Here is a 14,542-nt window from a genome sequence, read left to right on the forward strand (position 1 = left end):
GGAATCCAGATTTCCTTATCAACTGTGTGATTCACTTAACAACTGCAGTGGTTCAATTAACAACTGTGGCACAGGGTCGCAAAATGAGGCAAAACTCATTTAATCACTGCCTTGCTTAGCAATGGAAATTTTGGGTTCAATTGTGGTCATAAGTTGAGGACTACCTGTACAGTAATGGGTGATAGGCCATGAAAGCCTATTCCTTTTTTTATTTTTTTAAAAAATAATAATAAATTTTTATTGAATAAACATTTAAAAACAGGTTGAACACTGTGACTTTTCTGGCTGTTATTTTGCCATACATACTATACCACGGGTCGGCAACCCGCGGCTCCGGAGCCGCATGCGGCTCTTTGAGCCGCCTCCTGCGGCTCCCAGCCGCCCGGTGCGCGTGCACCTCTTCGAACGGCACCGAGTGGCACCGCCCATTCCGAGAGGTGCGTGCGCACCTTTCCGAAGGGCGGAGGTGCACGCGCACCTCTCCAAGCCACCGCCGTCTCGTCCGGAGACCTGCCGCGTTCACGGCAGCTGTGCAAACGGGATGGCGGCGGTTTGGAGAGTGCGCGCGCACCTCTCCCAAGCCGCCGCCGTCCGGAGACCTGCCGACGTTTGGGGAGGTTTGGGGAGGTGCGCGCGCACCTCCCCAAACCTCGGCAGGTCTACATACCTCCGTGGGAACGGGCAGCGGCCCCGCTTGTTGCGAAAGCTGCCGCGGCCCGTCTGCAAAGCTGCCGAAAGCGGCAGCTTTGCAGACGGGCTGCGGCAGCTTTCGCAACAAGCGGGGCCGCTACCCATTCAGAGAGGTGCGCACGCACCTCCCCAAACCTGCCGTTTGGGGAGGTTTGGGGAGGTGCGCGCGCACCTCCCCAAACTTCCCCAAACGTCGGCAGGTCTCCGTACCTCCGCGCGAACGGGCAGCGGCCCCGCTTGTTTCGTCCCTGAAGTTATCCATAGCAAAGGTAGACGTTGCCCTAATATTTCATGTCCTCCTGCCAGGCTTCTTTGGAAAGTCATTTATTTCGTCGTCAAAATTCTGCGGCGATCTAAAATCGTGCCTTTTGTGGCGATTTTTCCTTCTTCCCCACCACCGTCTGACTTAAGACAGAAACCTGTGCGGCTTGACATGACCTTGACTTAAGTATTTTTTTAAAAAAAAACCTGGGGCAATCTCTACGAAGCAGAGTGCTTGATATAAGTACCCCTCGGTATGTTGGAAAGCCCGAAAAAGATAACATTTGAGGATTTTAGGCTTAGCGGGATAACGCTAAGACTTCTCCTTTCAACCACCCGGCGACTAACGTGCGCACCACTGAGCTTGCTCAGGCCGGCCCGCGAGGCTCCGTGTATGTGCGCACGCCTTTCTCAAACCGACACACGCCCTGAGTGGCGAATGAATGGTAGGCGGGGAAGGAGAAGGAGGTGCGCGCCTTGAGCTGAGTCTTACGGGGCTCACGGCATGCCGGGGGTCTATTCCGGAAACTTGCACGTTAATTTTTCGGCGCATATGCAGAGTGAGTTTCCTACGGGAGAGGAGAGTGACTCAAGTCGCGGTCTGCGATGGAAAGGGGAGCAAGCCTGGGAAAGCCCCTGTAAAATAAATAAAAGGGCCTTTCAGGAGAGGTTGAGTCTCAGTATCTATTGCTTTAGAGCTGAGGTGCAGTGATTGGGAAAGAAGCGAAGAAAGGAGAGCTCCGATAGACGAATGTTGCTTAGTCGTGGGTATTCGTCGTTGTTTTTTTTCCTTTTCTTTTCTTTTTGGCGTAGCTTATCTTCCCCACCCTCACCCCCCACAGGATGCCGGCGTCTTTTGCTCAAGTGGCAGGGCGCAGAGTTAACGCTCGCTTCCAGCCACTTGACGCGCCTTCAGGTCTGATGCTCCCTTCCTCGAGCAGGCCCGGGCTGCTGCTTTGACGGGTTTTGTTCGAGTATCGGCCTCCACACGATGGATCTAGCAGAGGCCGCTGCCCGGCTCGCTGGAAGGCCGCAGTAACGTGGGGGCTGCATACAGACGCCGGCAGCTGGTCACGGGGCCCGGTGAGTCCCTCCGCGGCCTCACCGGGTGTTGGGCGTGTCGAGCCCAACACCGGGCAGTCTCCCTGGTGGCGTCGGGCGATCGGAGGATGCAGCCGGCATGTGGAGGGCAGGCCCCTAAGACGAGGTGGGCCTGCGCTAGTGGTGTGTGAGGATGGCGGGGGTGGCTCCCGTGGCGAGGAGGGCGCGTCTGTGGGGGGTGAGGGCCTCGCGCCGTGCTGCGAAGAGGGGCCCTGCCGAATGTCGCGCCCATAGGCCGCAACAGCTGCCACGGCCCGCCTGCAGAGCTGCCGCCTTCGGCAGCCTGCAAACGTGCCGCGGCAGCTCCCCCAAAGAGGAGGAAAGCCGCTGCGGCCCGTTTGCAGGCCGCCGCCCTCCTCTCTTTGGGAGAGCTGCGGCGGCACGTTTACAGGCTGCCGAAGGCGGCGGCGCTGCTGCCACTGGGAACCGGTTCCATCACACACACAGGAAGGTGGCAACCACGGGCGTCTGCGCATGCGCAAGAAAAAAAAACCGTTTTGCGCATGCGCAAGACTTTTTTGCGCATGCGCGTGCATGGACACACACATGCGGCTCCCACTTTTTTGTGTGTGTGATGGAACCGGTTCCCAGTGGCTCTTTTCCTTTTTTGGGTTGCCGACCCCTGTACTATACCATATATCATATATCTCCCTAGTCATTGATCTTTTATACCATTTATATATTGCATTTTATACTATTTACATATTTATATATTTACGTACATATTTACGTCTATATACAACATAACTTCCATTTCCATTCTTATTTCATATTCTTTCTGATCTCTATCTTACGCTCACTTTGGGGTTGAAAATCTACACTTTCTCTCTTCTAGACGAGATTTCTTTGTTCTGACTTTTTCTTCTCCAGTCTAACCAATAATACATCTTATCCCAAACTTCGTAATACTCTGTTCCATCCTTGTCTTTAGTTTCCACGGTTAGTCTATCCATCTCTGCACGTATCAAATTTTTTTTTAATTAATTCACTCTCCATCGGGGAATTCCTGTTTTTCCAGTTCTGGGCATACACCAACCTTGCTGTTCTGATATGCAACACTAGGTATGTCTCTCCTTTGTTGAACTTCCCATCTATCATTTCCAGTAAAAACAATTCTGGTCTGAGATCTATCTTCAGTCCCAACATTTCCTCCAAGTCTTTATTAACCGCCAAAATTCTTTTGCTTTGGAACAAGTCTACCACATGTGATAATAAGTCCCTAACACTTTCTTGCACTTCCAACATTGTGGTGATATATCTTTTCTCATCTTTGCCAGTCTTGTAGGGGAGAAGTGCCATCTGTAAAACATTCTGTACAGATTCTCCTTATATGAGGTAGCCAAGGTTAACTTTCTATTTCTTTCCCATAATGTTTGCTATTTGTCTAAATCAGTGTTTTTCAACCTTTTTTGGGCAAAGGCACACTTGTTTCATGAAAAAAATCACGAGGCACTCCACCATTAGAAAATGTTAAAAAATTTAACTCTGTGCCTATATTGACTATATATAAAGTAATTCTCTTGAATAGGAATCAAATAAACACAAAGAAAGTATTTTATAATTACTTTTCAATTTTTCCCACGGCACACCAGGCAACATCTCGCGGCACACTAGTGTGCCGCAGAACAGTGGTTGAAAAACACTGGTCTAAATCAATATTATATCCAAAATTTTGGGCCCATGTTACCTGCTCCTCTTCCATTTTATATTCCAATAAATATTTATATGTTCTTTTGATTGCTTTCCCCTCTGTTCCTAATAGGCCTATTCCTGTAAGGACCTCCTGGGTTGACAAATTTGTTTCAATCTATGTTCTCCTACCCATACCTCAACCCAGTGCTTTTTTGTCTTAGAACTCAACGGAACAGAGTTCCGGCACCTTTTTTTGACGTATTTTCCAAGTTTTAAAAGTAACTTTTGAAAATTTTATGTTTGGTCCATGTGGACTTGAATAGCCCTGTCAAGCATAGCAGGTCAGTGGCAAAATCATTAAAATGGTGCACGCGGACTGCTTGTGTGTCGAGTCCAATGCATGCATACTTTGTCCAGCTGCTCAGCTTGTGGCACTCCTCAGCTTGTGATGGGTCGTGTGGTTGCACACTGAGTGCTTACTGTGGGCAGCCACCGTTATGTTTCATTACACAACTGACATGTGTGGGTGTATGTACAGTGATGGGACTACGTGTGAAAGGTAAATAAAAGATTAACAAGATGTGAGTTCCGGCACCTTTTTTCTTACAAAAAAAAGCACTGCTTCAACCTATGGATGGTTAGCAAAGTTGCACAGTTTGGCAAGGTGGACAGTGCTCAGAGACTTCCTTTATAACAGAGACATGCTTAGTCTATTTTGGCTACCATAAACCACATATTTGCATAACTAAATACTTTTTGTCTGATAACAAAGAATAACAGGAAGGAACTATGGTGGTGGCTTCCTTTTAAAGAGATCCAAAAGTGAATTTTTGCTGGTAGCAACCTTGCAGACCATGAATCAGGGTTGAACCTGGCCAGCACTTAAAAGATAAGGAAATATCAGAAGTACCAATCTGGAAAATTAAAATATATACATATCTCAAAACAGTCAACACCTTTCCATTGGGTACCTAAGAAGATAACACATCCATGTCCATCAAATCATCAAGAATTGAGCACACGTAAGTTCAGGCCTGTTCAGGTATAGGTGCTAGTTTTTGTGAAGTTTTTATGTATCGGTATAAAGTTTTGTTTTTATTCAAATCAAAGCAGAATGGCGGGAGAAAAATTCAATCTCAGGTAGGGCTCTGTTTCTCTTGTACCAGTAGTCCTCAACTTACAACCACAATTCAGCCCCAAATTTATGTTGCCAAGCGAGAAATTTGTCACGCGAGTTTTGCCCCATGTTACGACTTTCCTGGCCCCATTTGTTAAGCGAATCACCGCAGTTGTTAAATCAGTAACACGGTTGATAAGTGAATGTGGTTTCCCCACTGGCTTTTGCTTGTCAGGTCGCAAAAGGGGATCGATCCCATGACGCCGGAACACTGCAACCGTCGCCAATCAGAGTCATCCGCCAAGCATCGGAACTTTAACTCACGTGACCATAGGGATGCCGCAACAGGCGTGAATTAAAAAAATGGTTTAAAGTCACTGTTTTCAGTGCTGTTGTGACCTCGGTCATTAAGCGATCTGCGTTGTAAGTCGAGGACTTACCTGCATTCCTTTCCAAGGCTTCTGTAGAGCCTCGGAAGCCCAGTACAACACCTGGGTGGTCCCCAACTCCAAACTCTAGGAGGGCGGGACGGGACAGGGGGGAAACCAGGAGCTCTGCCCGTTGCATTGTGCTTGAGGGAGGGCGGCAGCCCCACGATCTAGCTCAGGGGTCTTCAAACTTGGCCCTTTTATGACTTGTGGACTTCAACTCCCAGAATTCAGCTTTGCTGGCTGAGGATTTCTGGGAGTTGAAGTCCACAAGTCATAAAAGGGCCAAGTTTGAAGACCCCTGAATTCTAGCTGCTAGCTTTTCATCTGAAAATCGGAGAAAATCCTGCCTCGTGTCCCATCCGCAGATGGATCCAAGGAGGCGGGGAAAGCAACCGAATAAAAAAAAAAGTCCAGCGAGCAGAGCAAAAAGCCAAAAGGGTTTATAGGAGGGAGATCACGCTGGCAAGCTTGGAAACCCTTGTCGAGAATCAGGTTGGTTGCACTGTCTCAGCAAACCCCCCCACTTTCCCGGGATCATCGACGCGCTCTCGTCTCCCCCAGCCCGCAACGGCCAACGTTCACACGATTCCCCCCACCTGCGCGCCTTCGCTCTGCGCTAAATCTCCCTGCGTTCAAGCCGGCCTTCCTCGCTTTGCAGCCCGCCAGAGCGGAAGCTTACACGGCACCCCCTCCCGTCCAGCCAGGCGGAGAGAAGCGGCGGCGCTTAGGCCGGCTAAAGGTGCGCCGACCTCGGTCTACGGAGCTGCTGCTTCGTGCCGAGAGGCCCGCGGGCGCCTCTTTGCAAGCCGCGGGAGCCCCGGGCTAGCCGCCGGTCGGGGGAAGAAGCTCGGGGAAAGCCGAGGGAGGCGCGAAGCGGAGCGGGCTTTCCCGCTCGGCGAAACGGCGCCTTACCTTCACCGCCGAGCAGACGGCGGCTGCAGCCATGTTCGCCCGAAGAAAGAGGAAGGAAGGAGGCGGTGCCGACTTCTCCGCCCAGGGATCGTTCCCTCCTGTCGGGAGCCTGAAATGGAAAAAAAAAATCCCAGGGTCAGCCTCGCACCGATCTCGTTGCGCGAGTCTTGGGGTTTTCTTTCCCCACTCCCCCCATCCCCCCCGAAGGCGGGGAACGTGCGGAGATTTGGCAGCGCTTTATTTAAATTTATTTATTTTTTTTGTGGAGATCGGTTTGCAGAGCCGTCCTCCTGAGGGCGCAGCGCCTTCTCGGGCCGAGGCAATTTCTAACCCAGCATAATAACGTGGAGAGCCGCCAAAATGGGAAAATCGATCTGGGGAGAGAGAGAGAGAGAGAGAAAAGAAAGAAAGTCGTGATTGATTCTAGTGATCCAGAGGACGTATCCTGGCTTTGATTTTCTACTGAGCTCAGTTGGAATCGGAACAAACTGGTTCCAGAGAAAGAAAGATTTCTCTCACAAATATGCAACAAAGGGGGGGGGGGGTTGTGTCTTCTTAATCCAAGGAATACAATGGAGGGAAAACTATAAGCAAGCAAAAGTTGGGACATTGTCGAGTGGTTACGGGCATCTCGGATAATCTAATATAGTATTTTGATTTTGTGGTGTGGAAGCCTTTTATTTATTTATTTATTTATTTTAATTCCATTTATATCCCGCCCTTCTCCGAAGACTCAGGGCGGCTTACAAGCTTAGCAGTAGCCTTCATTCTATGTATATGCCTGCTTATTAGGGCTTTCACACACACCCCAAGCGGCATTATTACAAAGTCAGCTTAATTGCCCCCAACAATCTGGGTCCTCATTTTACCTACCTCGGAAGGATGGAAGGCTGAGTCAACCTTGAGCCTGGTGGGACACGAACCTGCACTAATTGCAGGCAGCTGGTGTTACTTAAGGAGGCATTAGCCCACTGCTCCACCAAGGCTCAGTTTCTTAAATCAACTTTGTCTTATCACTGATTTTATTTTCTTATTGAAAAGGAAAGTATTTCTTTTCTTGAAAAAAAAAAGCACAAAGACAGACACGGTTGATATTTGAATGGGAGAATCAAAAATCTCAGAGTTGTAGCAGAAAGTCAGAAAAATTTCAGAAGGTGGCATTAGCAGCCTATGATCACATTGTTGGAAGATAATTCATTAAGCTTTTATGTGGTTCTGGGCTGGAACAGCTAGGTGGCATCGCTACCTTGATGCACACCTTGGTTGATCTGAGATAGGAAAAGGATTGAATCTGACTAATATTTAGATAGGAGACTATTTGGAAATAATTCGTATGAACAGCCTGTTTCTTGCGTGTCAACCCAAACAACTGAACAATATATGTTTCCCATTGCTCCAAAATACAGTACATGAAATAAAGTATATAGACTGCAGAAAGGCAATTTTTCATGGAATGTTACAAACATTTTCTTTTGGCAAGAACAGCTTGGCAGTGGAACGGATTATCAGAGAAGTGATAAGTTTCTGAAATGAAGAAGAGCTTCTTGGATGAGAAGCAAAATGTCTTAAAGGAAAAACAAAAAAAAGTCCAGTTGCTTCTTGAAAAATCACTTTTGGGACAACCATAGCCTGGATGACTGAGAATCTCAGTAGACATGATAAGATCTGCTTCACTAGAGGTCTTCAAGCAGATGCTAAGCAGCAGGAAACTTTGAGGATGATTAGGGAATACTGCCTACATTCTTGATCCCATATAGTTTAGAAATGTTTTAATATTGCTGACTGAAGGTTTGTCCCCTGATTTATCAAGATAACTCAGGGATTCCCACCCTAAAGTCTTTTGATAGTTTTCCAATTATCTAATTTGGTAAGCTTGTCTTAAAATCACTGCCTTGGGATACTGAGTTTTGTTGTTATATACAAATGGAATACGAGAGTACCTTGTAGAACATCTTATTTTATTGTTGAAAGAAAAGTCTTCAGGGTCCAGTCTGTTTTCTGGCTGGGAGGAGGGAGAAGTTCCTGCCCTTTTAAAGATCTTTTCCATTATTCCTTGGGAGAAATATATTCTGCCTTTTTAATATTCCCCAAAATATTTATTTCCCTGGATTCTTCCCACAATCCCCCCTGGGTGGCACACTTTTACTGGCACAAGATTAAAATTGATCTAGTCAGGGAGACTTGATAAACAAGCTTTTAAACTGTTAATGTAAAAAGGGAAAGGCAGCAGAAAAAGAGGCAGCAGAAAAAGATCCCTGCAGTGGCTCCTAAAATGGGAGCCTCCAACTCATGAAGGTCTAAAAGTCAGAACAAAAGTTCTGTTATGTGAAAAAGAAATGTATAGTGTCCGATATTCTGGGCCGATTCTTTTCAGATGCTGGATGTCACTTTGACCATTCAGTCAGGTCTGCACATGCTTCCCAAAATTCTTCACAGCCATGTTTTGCCTCAATATATAATTACTGGCTGCCCATTTTCAAGAGTTGTTTCCTGCCTTAGCTCTTAGTTCAGTGCATCCAGGGTTTGTGATGTCCAATTGAGTTTAGCCAGTGTGCAAGCCAGGCTATTAAATTGCACACAGCTCCAGGACTCCCAGTCTGAGTCCACCAGTGCAACATATTCAGGGCTTGGGTTTTGGAGATCTCTTTCCTGCTACCTCCTCAGGGCATATGAATTGCAAATCGCCTGAGGGGGCCTGGTTCCCTCCCCCTTGGAATTTGCAGGAAGGTGTGTGCATGCAAAGCTTTAGTGCCACAGGGCAAGAACCAGCCTAAGGAGCTTTACTGAAGGTAGGTGAAGGGGATAGGTTCAGTGTGATTCTGAATGGTGTGTATATGTGTGTGTATGTGTCTACAAAACAGGCAATACAAGCATCCTGGACAATTTTTCCTCCCACCAGACAGAAATCCAAGGTGTTCAATACTTGCTGTGCCAACCATTCCCAAATGCCATCCCTCCATAAATACATTCAAATGGCTTATTACAATACAAATGAGGCAAGAAAGAAAACCTTACAATGAGTTTCTGCCCTCCCCCCCATAGTTTTCCCAGTTGTCTTCTGAGGCTTCATGTGGGGGCCAATGGCTCCAGGACTCACTCCTTTCTCTGCAGCTTTCCATAGACATCTGGGGGAGATGGTAGGACTTGGGAAGATGTGTTCCACTCTGGTTGCATGATGGCTTTCTAGTGGATGGCTGGATTCAAACCCCATTCTCTGGCTCAAATGGATGGAGGCAGCATCTGGGTCAGTGTGCTCTGCTTCCAAAGGTTGTGTGGGTCATGTGTGCAGGGCTGAAAGACATGAGAACAAGGTCTCCTCCCTTTCTGGGTGAACTCTCCCAGGAGAGGCAGTACTGGTCAGACTTAGGCACCAAGAACAGAGGATAAGTGAGGAAGTAGATGGGGGCGGGGGGAGGTAGCTTGCAGGCAGAGTTTGAAAAGGCATTAATACTGCAATTATTAAAGAAACATAAGATAAAATGGGGACACCACAGATGAGAAAAGAGAAGCTGGATTCTGGTAAGTGAACAACAAAAAACGAAAGGTCTCACTTCTGAAACTGAACATTTGCAACATGTTAAAGAGGACTTAAAGGACTTGCAACTTGAAGATGCTGGGCAGCTTGAGAATGCTGAAAGCTCCAAATAAAAGCTTAATATTTTAAGGTGTACAGTTTGCCATGGGTGGGAGAATCTACCTTTAACATTTATTTTAAAATAGACCACATTATTTTAGAGCTTGAAAAATGCTTATATCTTCCAGGATTAGTTCCATAGTAGTTTTACTGATTAGTGATAGGATAAGAAAAGTAAATTCATAAGATTATTTCCCTACACAAGCAAACTTGAGCTCATGAGGTTCCTGTGGGTAGACACACCTCCTGTTTCAGGAGAAGTTTAGACAGATAAAAACCCATTTACAACACATAGAAAATGCACAAATAAAACAAGCAAATGAACAAATTTTTCCTTCTAAATGAACTTAAAAGATTCCCTCCTAACAAGGGAAGGAAAAAAGAGAACTCAATTCTCTTCACTCTATTTTGTTGGCCAGACAACCTAGAGTGAGAGTATTTTTCTTTTGGGTGGCTTATTTTAACAGAATTTCTAGCAGAATTTTAAAATTCTTGTCTCTAGGGATTAGAGACACCCAATAGTTAACATTTACCTTGAGGACACACAAAGATCTCTTGACACACACACACATACACACACACACACACACACACACACACAAAGACAAAGAGGAGAGGAAAACGGAACACTCAGTTTTCACATTCTGGTCATTCCACCATAAATCTCAGTTAAGTCAAATTAGGGAAGGCGCAAATCTTAAACATATCACGTGGTTGCATAGAAAGAGAGAGAGAAAATCACTGTTCCTATATTTTTATTTTCCTTTTAAGTACCTTTATTTAGCCAATGAATTCTCTCATTCGCTTTTCCATTCCATTTTCACATAGGCTCTCCCCTTTCCCTAACAAAAGGTCTTGCGCTCTGGCCAAACTCACATGCTTTCCAGGGTCTGCCACTTGAACAGATCCTTTCTGTGGTTAGGAAAGGCCAGAGGGAGCAAGATCCAACTGTGATTGGGAAAAAGGTCTTCTCACTCCCCCACACAGACATACACACATTTCTCTCCTGGGCTTTAAAGTTAAAATTTAGAGGTACTCACCTTTTTTCCAAAGCAGCCCTTAATCTCAGTCTCAAAACTCCCTTTACTACCCTTGCTCCAAATGGGCAGGGCCTGGGAAACCCACCCACAGACAGGAGGGGTCTGTTCCCGGCAAGATGGGGCTTAGGTTAACTTGAAGTCCCAACCTGGATGCCAAATTGTTGAAAGAAAAGTCTTCATTAGGGTCCAGTCCAAGCTGGGAATAATCAAAATGGAGACTGCTTTAGAAAGAAGATTATAGTTTATTGAAGAGCAAAGCCAGACAGAAGCATGGCTCTGGGAAAGCAGACCACATGTAGCTAGGACTGGTGTATTTTTATACCTTCTGGGGCTCTTGAGATTGTTTCCTGTTCCTGTTTGAGGCTTTGTATTTCCTGTGTCATGTACTTTGACCTGAGTCTGAGTGTGCCCTTTTGGTATTGGTGGGTTAATCCTATTATGTCTAGAATTTGGGTGGGGTATGTAGATTTTAGGGGTCTTTGTCTTCCTAATCTCATCAGCTTCCTGGCTCTAACCTTCCTGAAAAGATTATTACATCTGCATTTCTAAAAGCTGGTTTCTGCTGAGTTTTCTGGTTGCGGGGGGGGGGGGGGGAGAAGTGTTTGCCTTTTTAAAGATCTTCTCCATTATTTCTTTGGAGAAATATATTCTGCCATTTTAATATTCCCCAAAATATTTCTTTCTCTGGATTCTTCCCACACTATTATATCTTATTTTTTTTAAAAAGGAATGTCAAACTCTGGAACTGTTGCTTCTCCTACCTTCAAAGCCATTTCTACTCAACTGTCTGAACATGGAAGGACATGGTACAATAAAAACTCTCACATTAATTTGGAGCACTAATCTGGAGTGGGATAATGTGTTCAAGGAATGGAAGTTTAGACCTCTCCTATGGGCTCCACTTACTAATGACCAATTGATAGAAACAGATTCCCACACCTATTTCTGAGTAATTTTTTTAAAAAACTTGCCTCCTTCCCCCCCCCCAATATTGTACAGGTAGTCAAAGGACCTATGGCCATAACTGAGCCCAAAACTTTTGGTGTTAAGCAAGACAGTTGTTACGTTTTGCCCCATTTTATAAACTTTCTTGCCACCGTTGTTAAGTGCATCACTGCAGTTGATAAGTTAGTAACAACTTAAGTGTTAAGTGAATCTGGCTTCCCCATGGTCTCTGTCAAAAGGTCACACAAGGTGATCACATGACTAACCGTCATAAATACACGCCAAGCACCCAAATTTTGATCACAGTGTTGTGAGGATGCTGCAACTGTTGTAAGTGTGAAAAATGATCAAATGTCACTTTTTTCAGCGCCGTTGTAATAAATGGTTGTAAGTCAAGGACGCGACCTGTGTAGTATCTCAGACTTTGGGAGATCCTATTCTCCCATATTATTAAAAAAAAATGCATTGCTCAAACAATCCACTAGATGGCTCCCTCTGCAAGTCCTGGCATATTGGCTGTATTCAAACTTCAGAATTAAACTGATTTCTATACAGGCTGGCAAAGCTACATGTGTAGACTTTAATGGGACAGAAAAACCTGGGTGGTATTCAAACTTCTGGTAAAAGCTGTCTGTGAAGGGGCTAAGAGTTGGCAATGACTTGATGGCACATGCTCAGTTAGAAATGTGTTTGACTGATTAATGCTCTCCTCTTTTTTTCTCTGCAATCACCACTCTCTCAAATAGGCTGGGCTGGGACAGAATGATGTGCCCCAAATCATCCAGTGAGATACTGTGGCTGAGTGGGCTAAACCCTGGTCCCCCTTGGTGTCAGCATAATACCTTTAACCCTCTATTATCTTTTTTTTTCCATGCCAGTGAGGATTTCCTCCTTCCATAAGCTCCAAATAAAATACATTTTTACTTCAGTTAGGAGCAACCCACCCCCAACCCACCCCCAACCCACCCCAAAAATTAAGTTATGCAAGTCAATGTGGAAATGTTGAGCATCTTTTAATCCGAGGACAGTTTCTATTGGATCAAATTTGAATAATATGGCTTCCTCATCCATCAGCTTTCAGAAGCTTAACAGAGAAAATCTTTCAGACATTATTGAAAGTTTCAGCAGCATTGCTATTGGTGAGAGATACTAGGCATTGCAATGCAAAAAAAAAATGCAGCATGGTTCAATTTCTTGGGATGTCAGGTTCAAATCCAAAGTAAGCGATGGATGCTCCCCACGTAACTTTCATCAGTCACTGCCTCAAAGCTTTATTAAGAGAATTAAGTGACAAAGAGGAATACCCCTTCATTTTGCCACTAGTGTGCTGCATATACGGGATTTAGCATATTGCCATTCTTGTTTTTGATAGTTAGCATATATATTGCATTGCTTTGATACAGTACGTAACACAAAGGGATTAGTGCTAAGGGATTTGTAAATTTATGGGAGAATTACGTACTAAACAGAATATTTTTAATGAAAGCCATATTTGCAATGCTCACAGTAATCTATGAACTAGAATTTTCTCTTTTTTAAAGACATTTCTAGGTGTTTGTGCATCTTATAATTAGAGGCTTCCAATGAAACAAGTTCCTACTTACCTACTTACCTGCTTCCCTACCACTTACAATCAATAGATCACAATGCATGCAAAATTATCTGACTTTTTAACATTCTAGAAGTATTAACCTCCTGAATGAAAGTTTACCCTGAAGTCATATTTAAATAACTTGCCAGGACAGAAGTTTATATACTATGTATCTATATAAATAAAAGGGACGCGGTGGCTCAGTGGGTTAGGACGCTGAGCTTGTCGATCAGAAGGTCGGCAGTTTGGCGGGTTGAATCCCGAGTGCCGCGTAACAGAGTGAGCGCCTATTACTCGTCCCAGCTTCTGCCCACCTAGCAGTTCGAAAGCACATAAAAAATGCAAGTAGAAAAATAGGGACCACTCTGGTGGGAAGGTAACAGCGTTCCGTGCGCCTTTGGTGTCTAGTCATGCCGGCCACATGACCACGGAGACGTCCTCGGACAAGCGCTGGCTCTTCGGCTTTGAAACGGAGATGAGCACCGGCCCCTAGAGTCGGAAACGACTAGCACGCATGTGCGGGGGAACCTTTACCTTATCTATATAAATAGATATAAATTTATTTTCCTGAAGGTGGCGCTAAATTTACATATTACTGTATTATAAATGAAAGCAATACAATAATTTGTCTTTAATTTTATTAGCACATTAGCCTGACTAGATCATATTATTTAGGGATTTTTTAAACAATTTATTCTTTATATCTTTGTCTAATTCCTTTAGACCAGGGGTGTCAAACTGCCGGCCCACGGGCCGGATGCATCAAGCTGAAATTGCACTCACCCCAGCTCCAGCAATGGGGAAAAAGTTGTGATACGTCACGACACGTCATGTGACATGGCAAGTTTGACACCCCTGGTTTAGACTATATAATTCTATAGTTTTCTCCAACCACAAAACCTCTAAATATATGGTAAGGATTTCTGGGAATTGTAGTCCCAAGTGACTGGAAGTCAGTACATTAGGGTAAATTGTTGCAGTTCAATGAATGTAATCCTAAGTACTCTTGGAAATAAACCACACTGAACATAGTGGGACTTACTTCTGCACTGAGTCTCTGGGATCAGGAGCTATATCGGTTTAATAAGCTATTATTACTTTGGAGTAAACAGAAAACTGATCTACTTGACTGTGATCCTACATAACATTTCACCTGGGAGACAGGACCAATTAATTGAGCAAAATTTA

At 45.1% G+C, this 14,542-nt stretch overlaps 1 protein-coding gene across 1 annotated transcript in view; it reads right to left on the bottom strand.

Annotated features, from left to right (window-relative positions):
* Positions 1 to 6,420, bottom strand: part of MTAP (methylthioadenosine phosphorylase) — a 28,240-nt gene extending 21,820 nt beyond the window's left edge. The window contains exon 1 of the mRNA XM_083354023.1: positions 6,145 to 6,420. Coding sequence (XP_083210149.1) covers positions 6,145 to 6,177 — 33 coding nt within the window. The 5' untranslated portion in view covers positions 6,178 to 6,420. The remainder of the gene's footprint in view (positions 1 to 6,144) is intronic.
* Between the last annotated feature and the right edge of the window lie 8,122 nt (positions 6,421 to 14,542).

The sequence above is a fragment of the Vipera ursinii genome (genome assembly GCF_947247035.1).
Source record: "Vipera ursinii genome assembly, chromosome: 2".
In the NCBI taxonomy this organism is placed as follows: Eukaryota; Metazoa; Chordata; class Lepidosauria; order Squamata; family Viperidae; genus Vipera; species Vipera ursinii.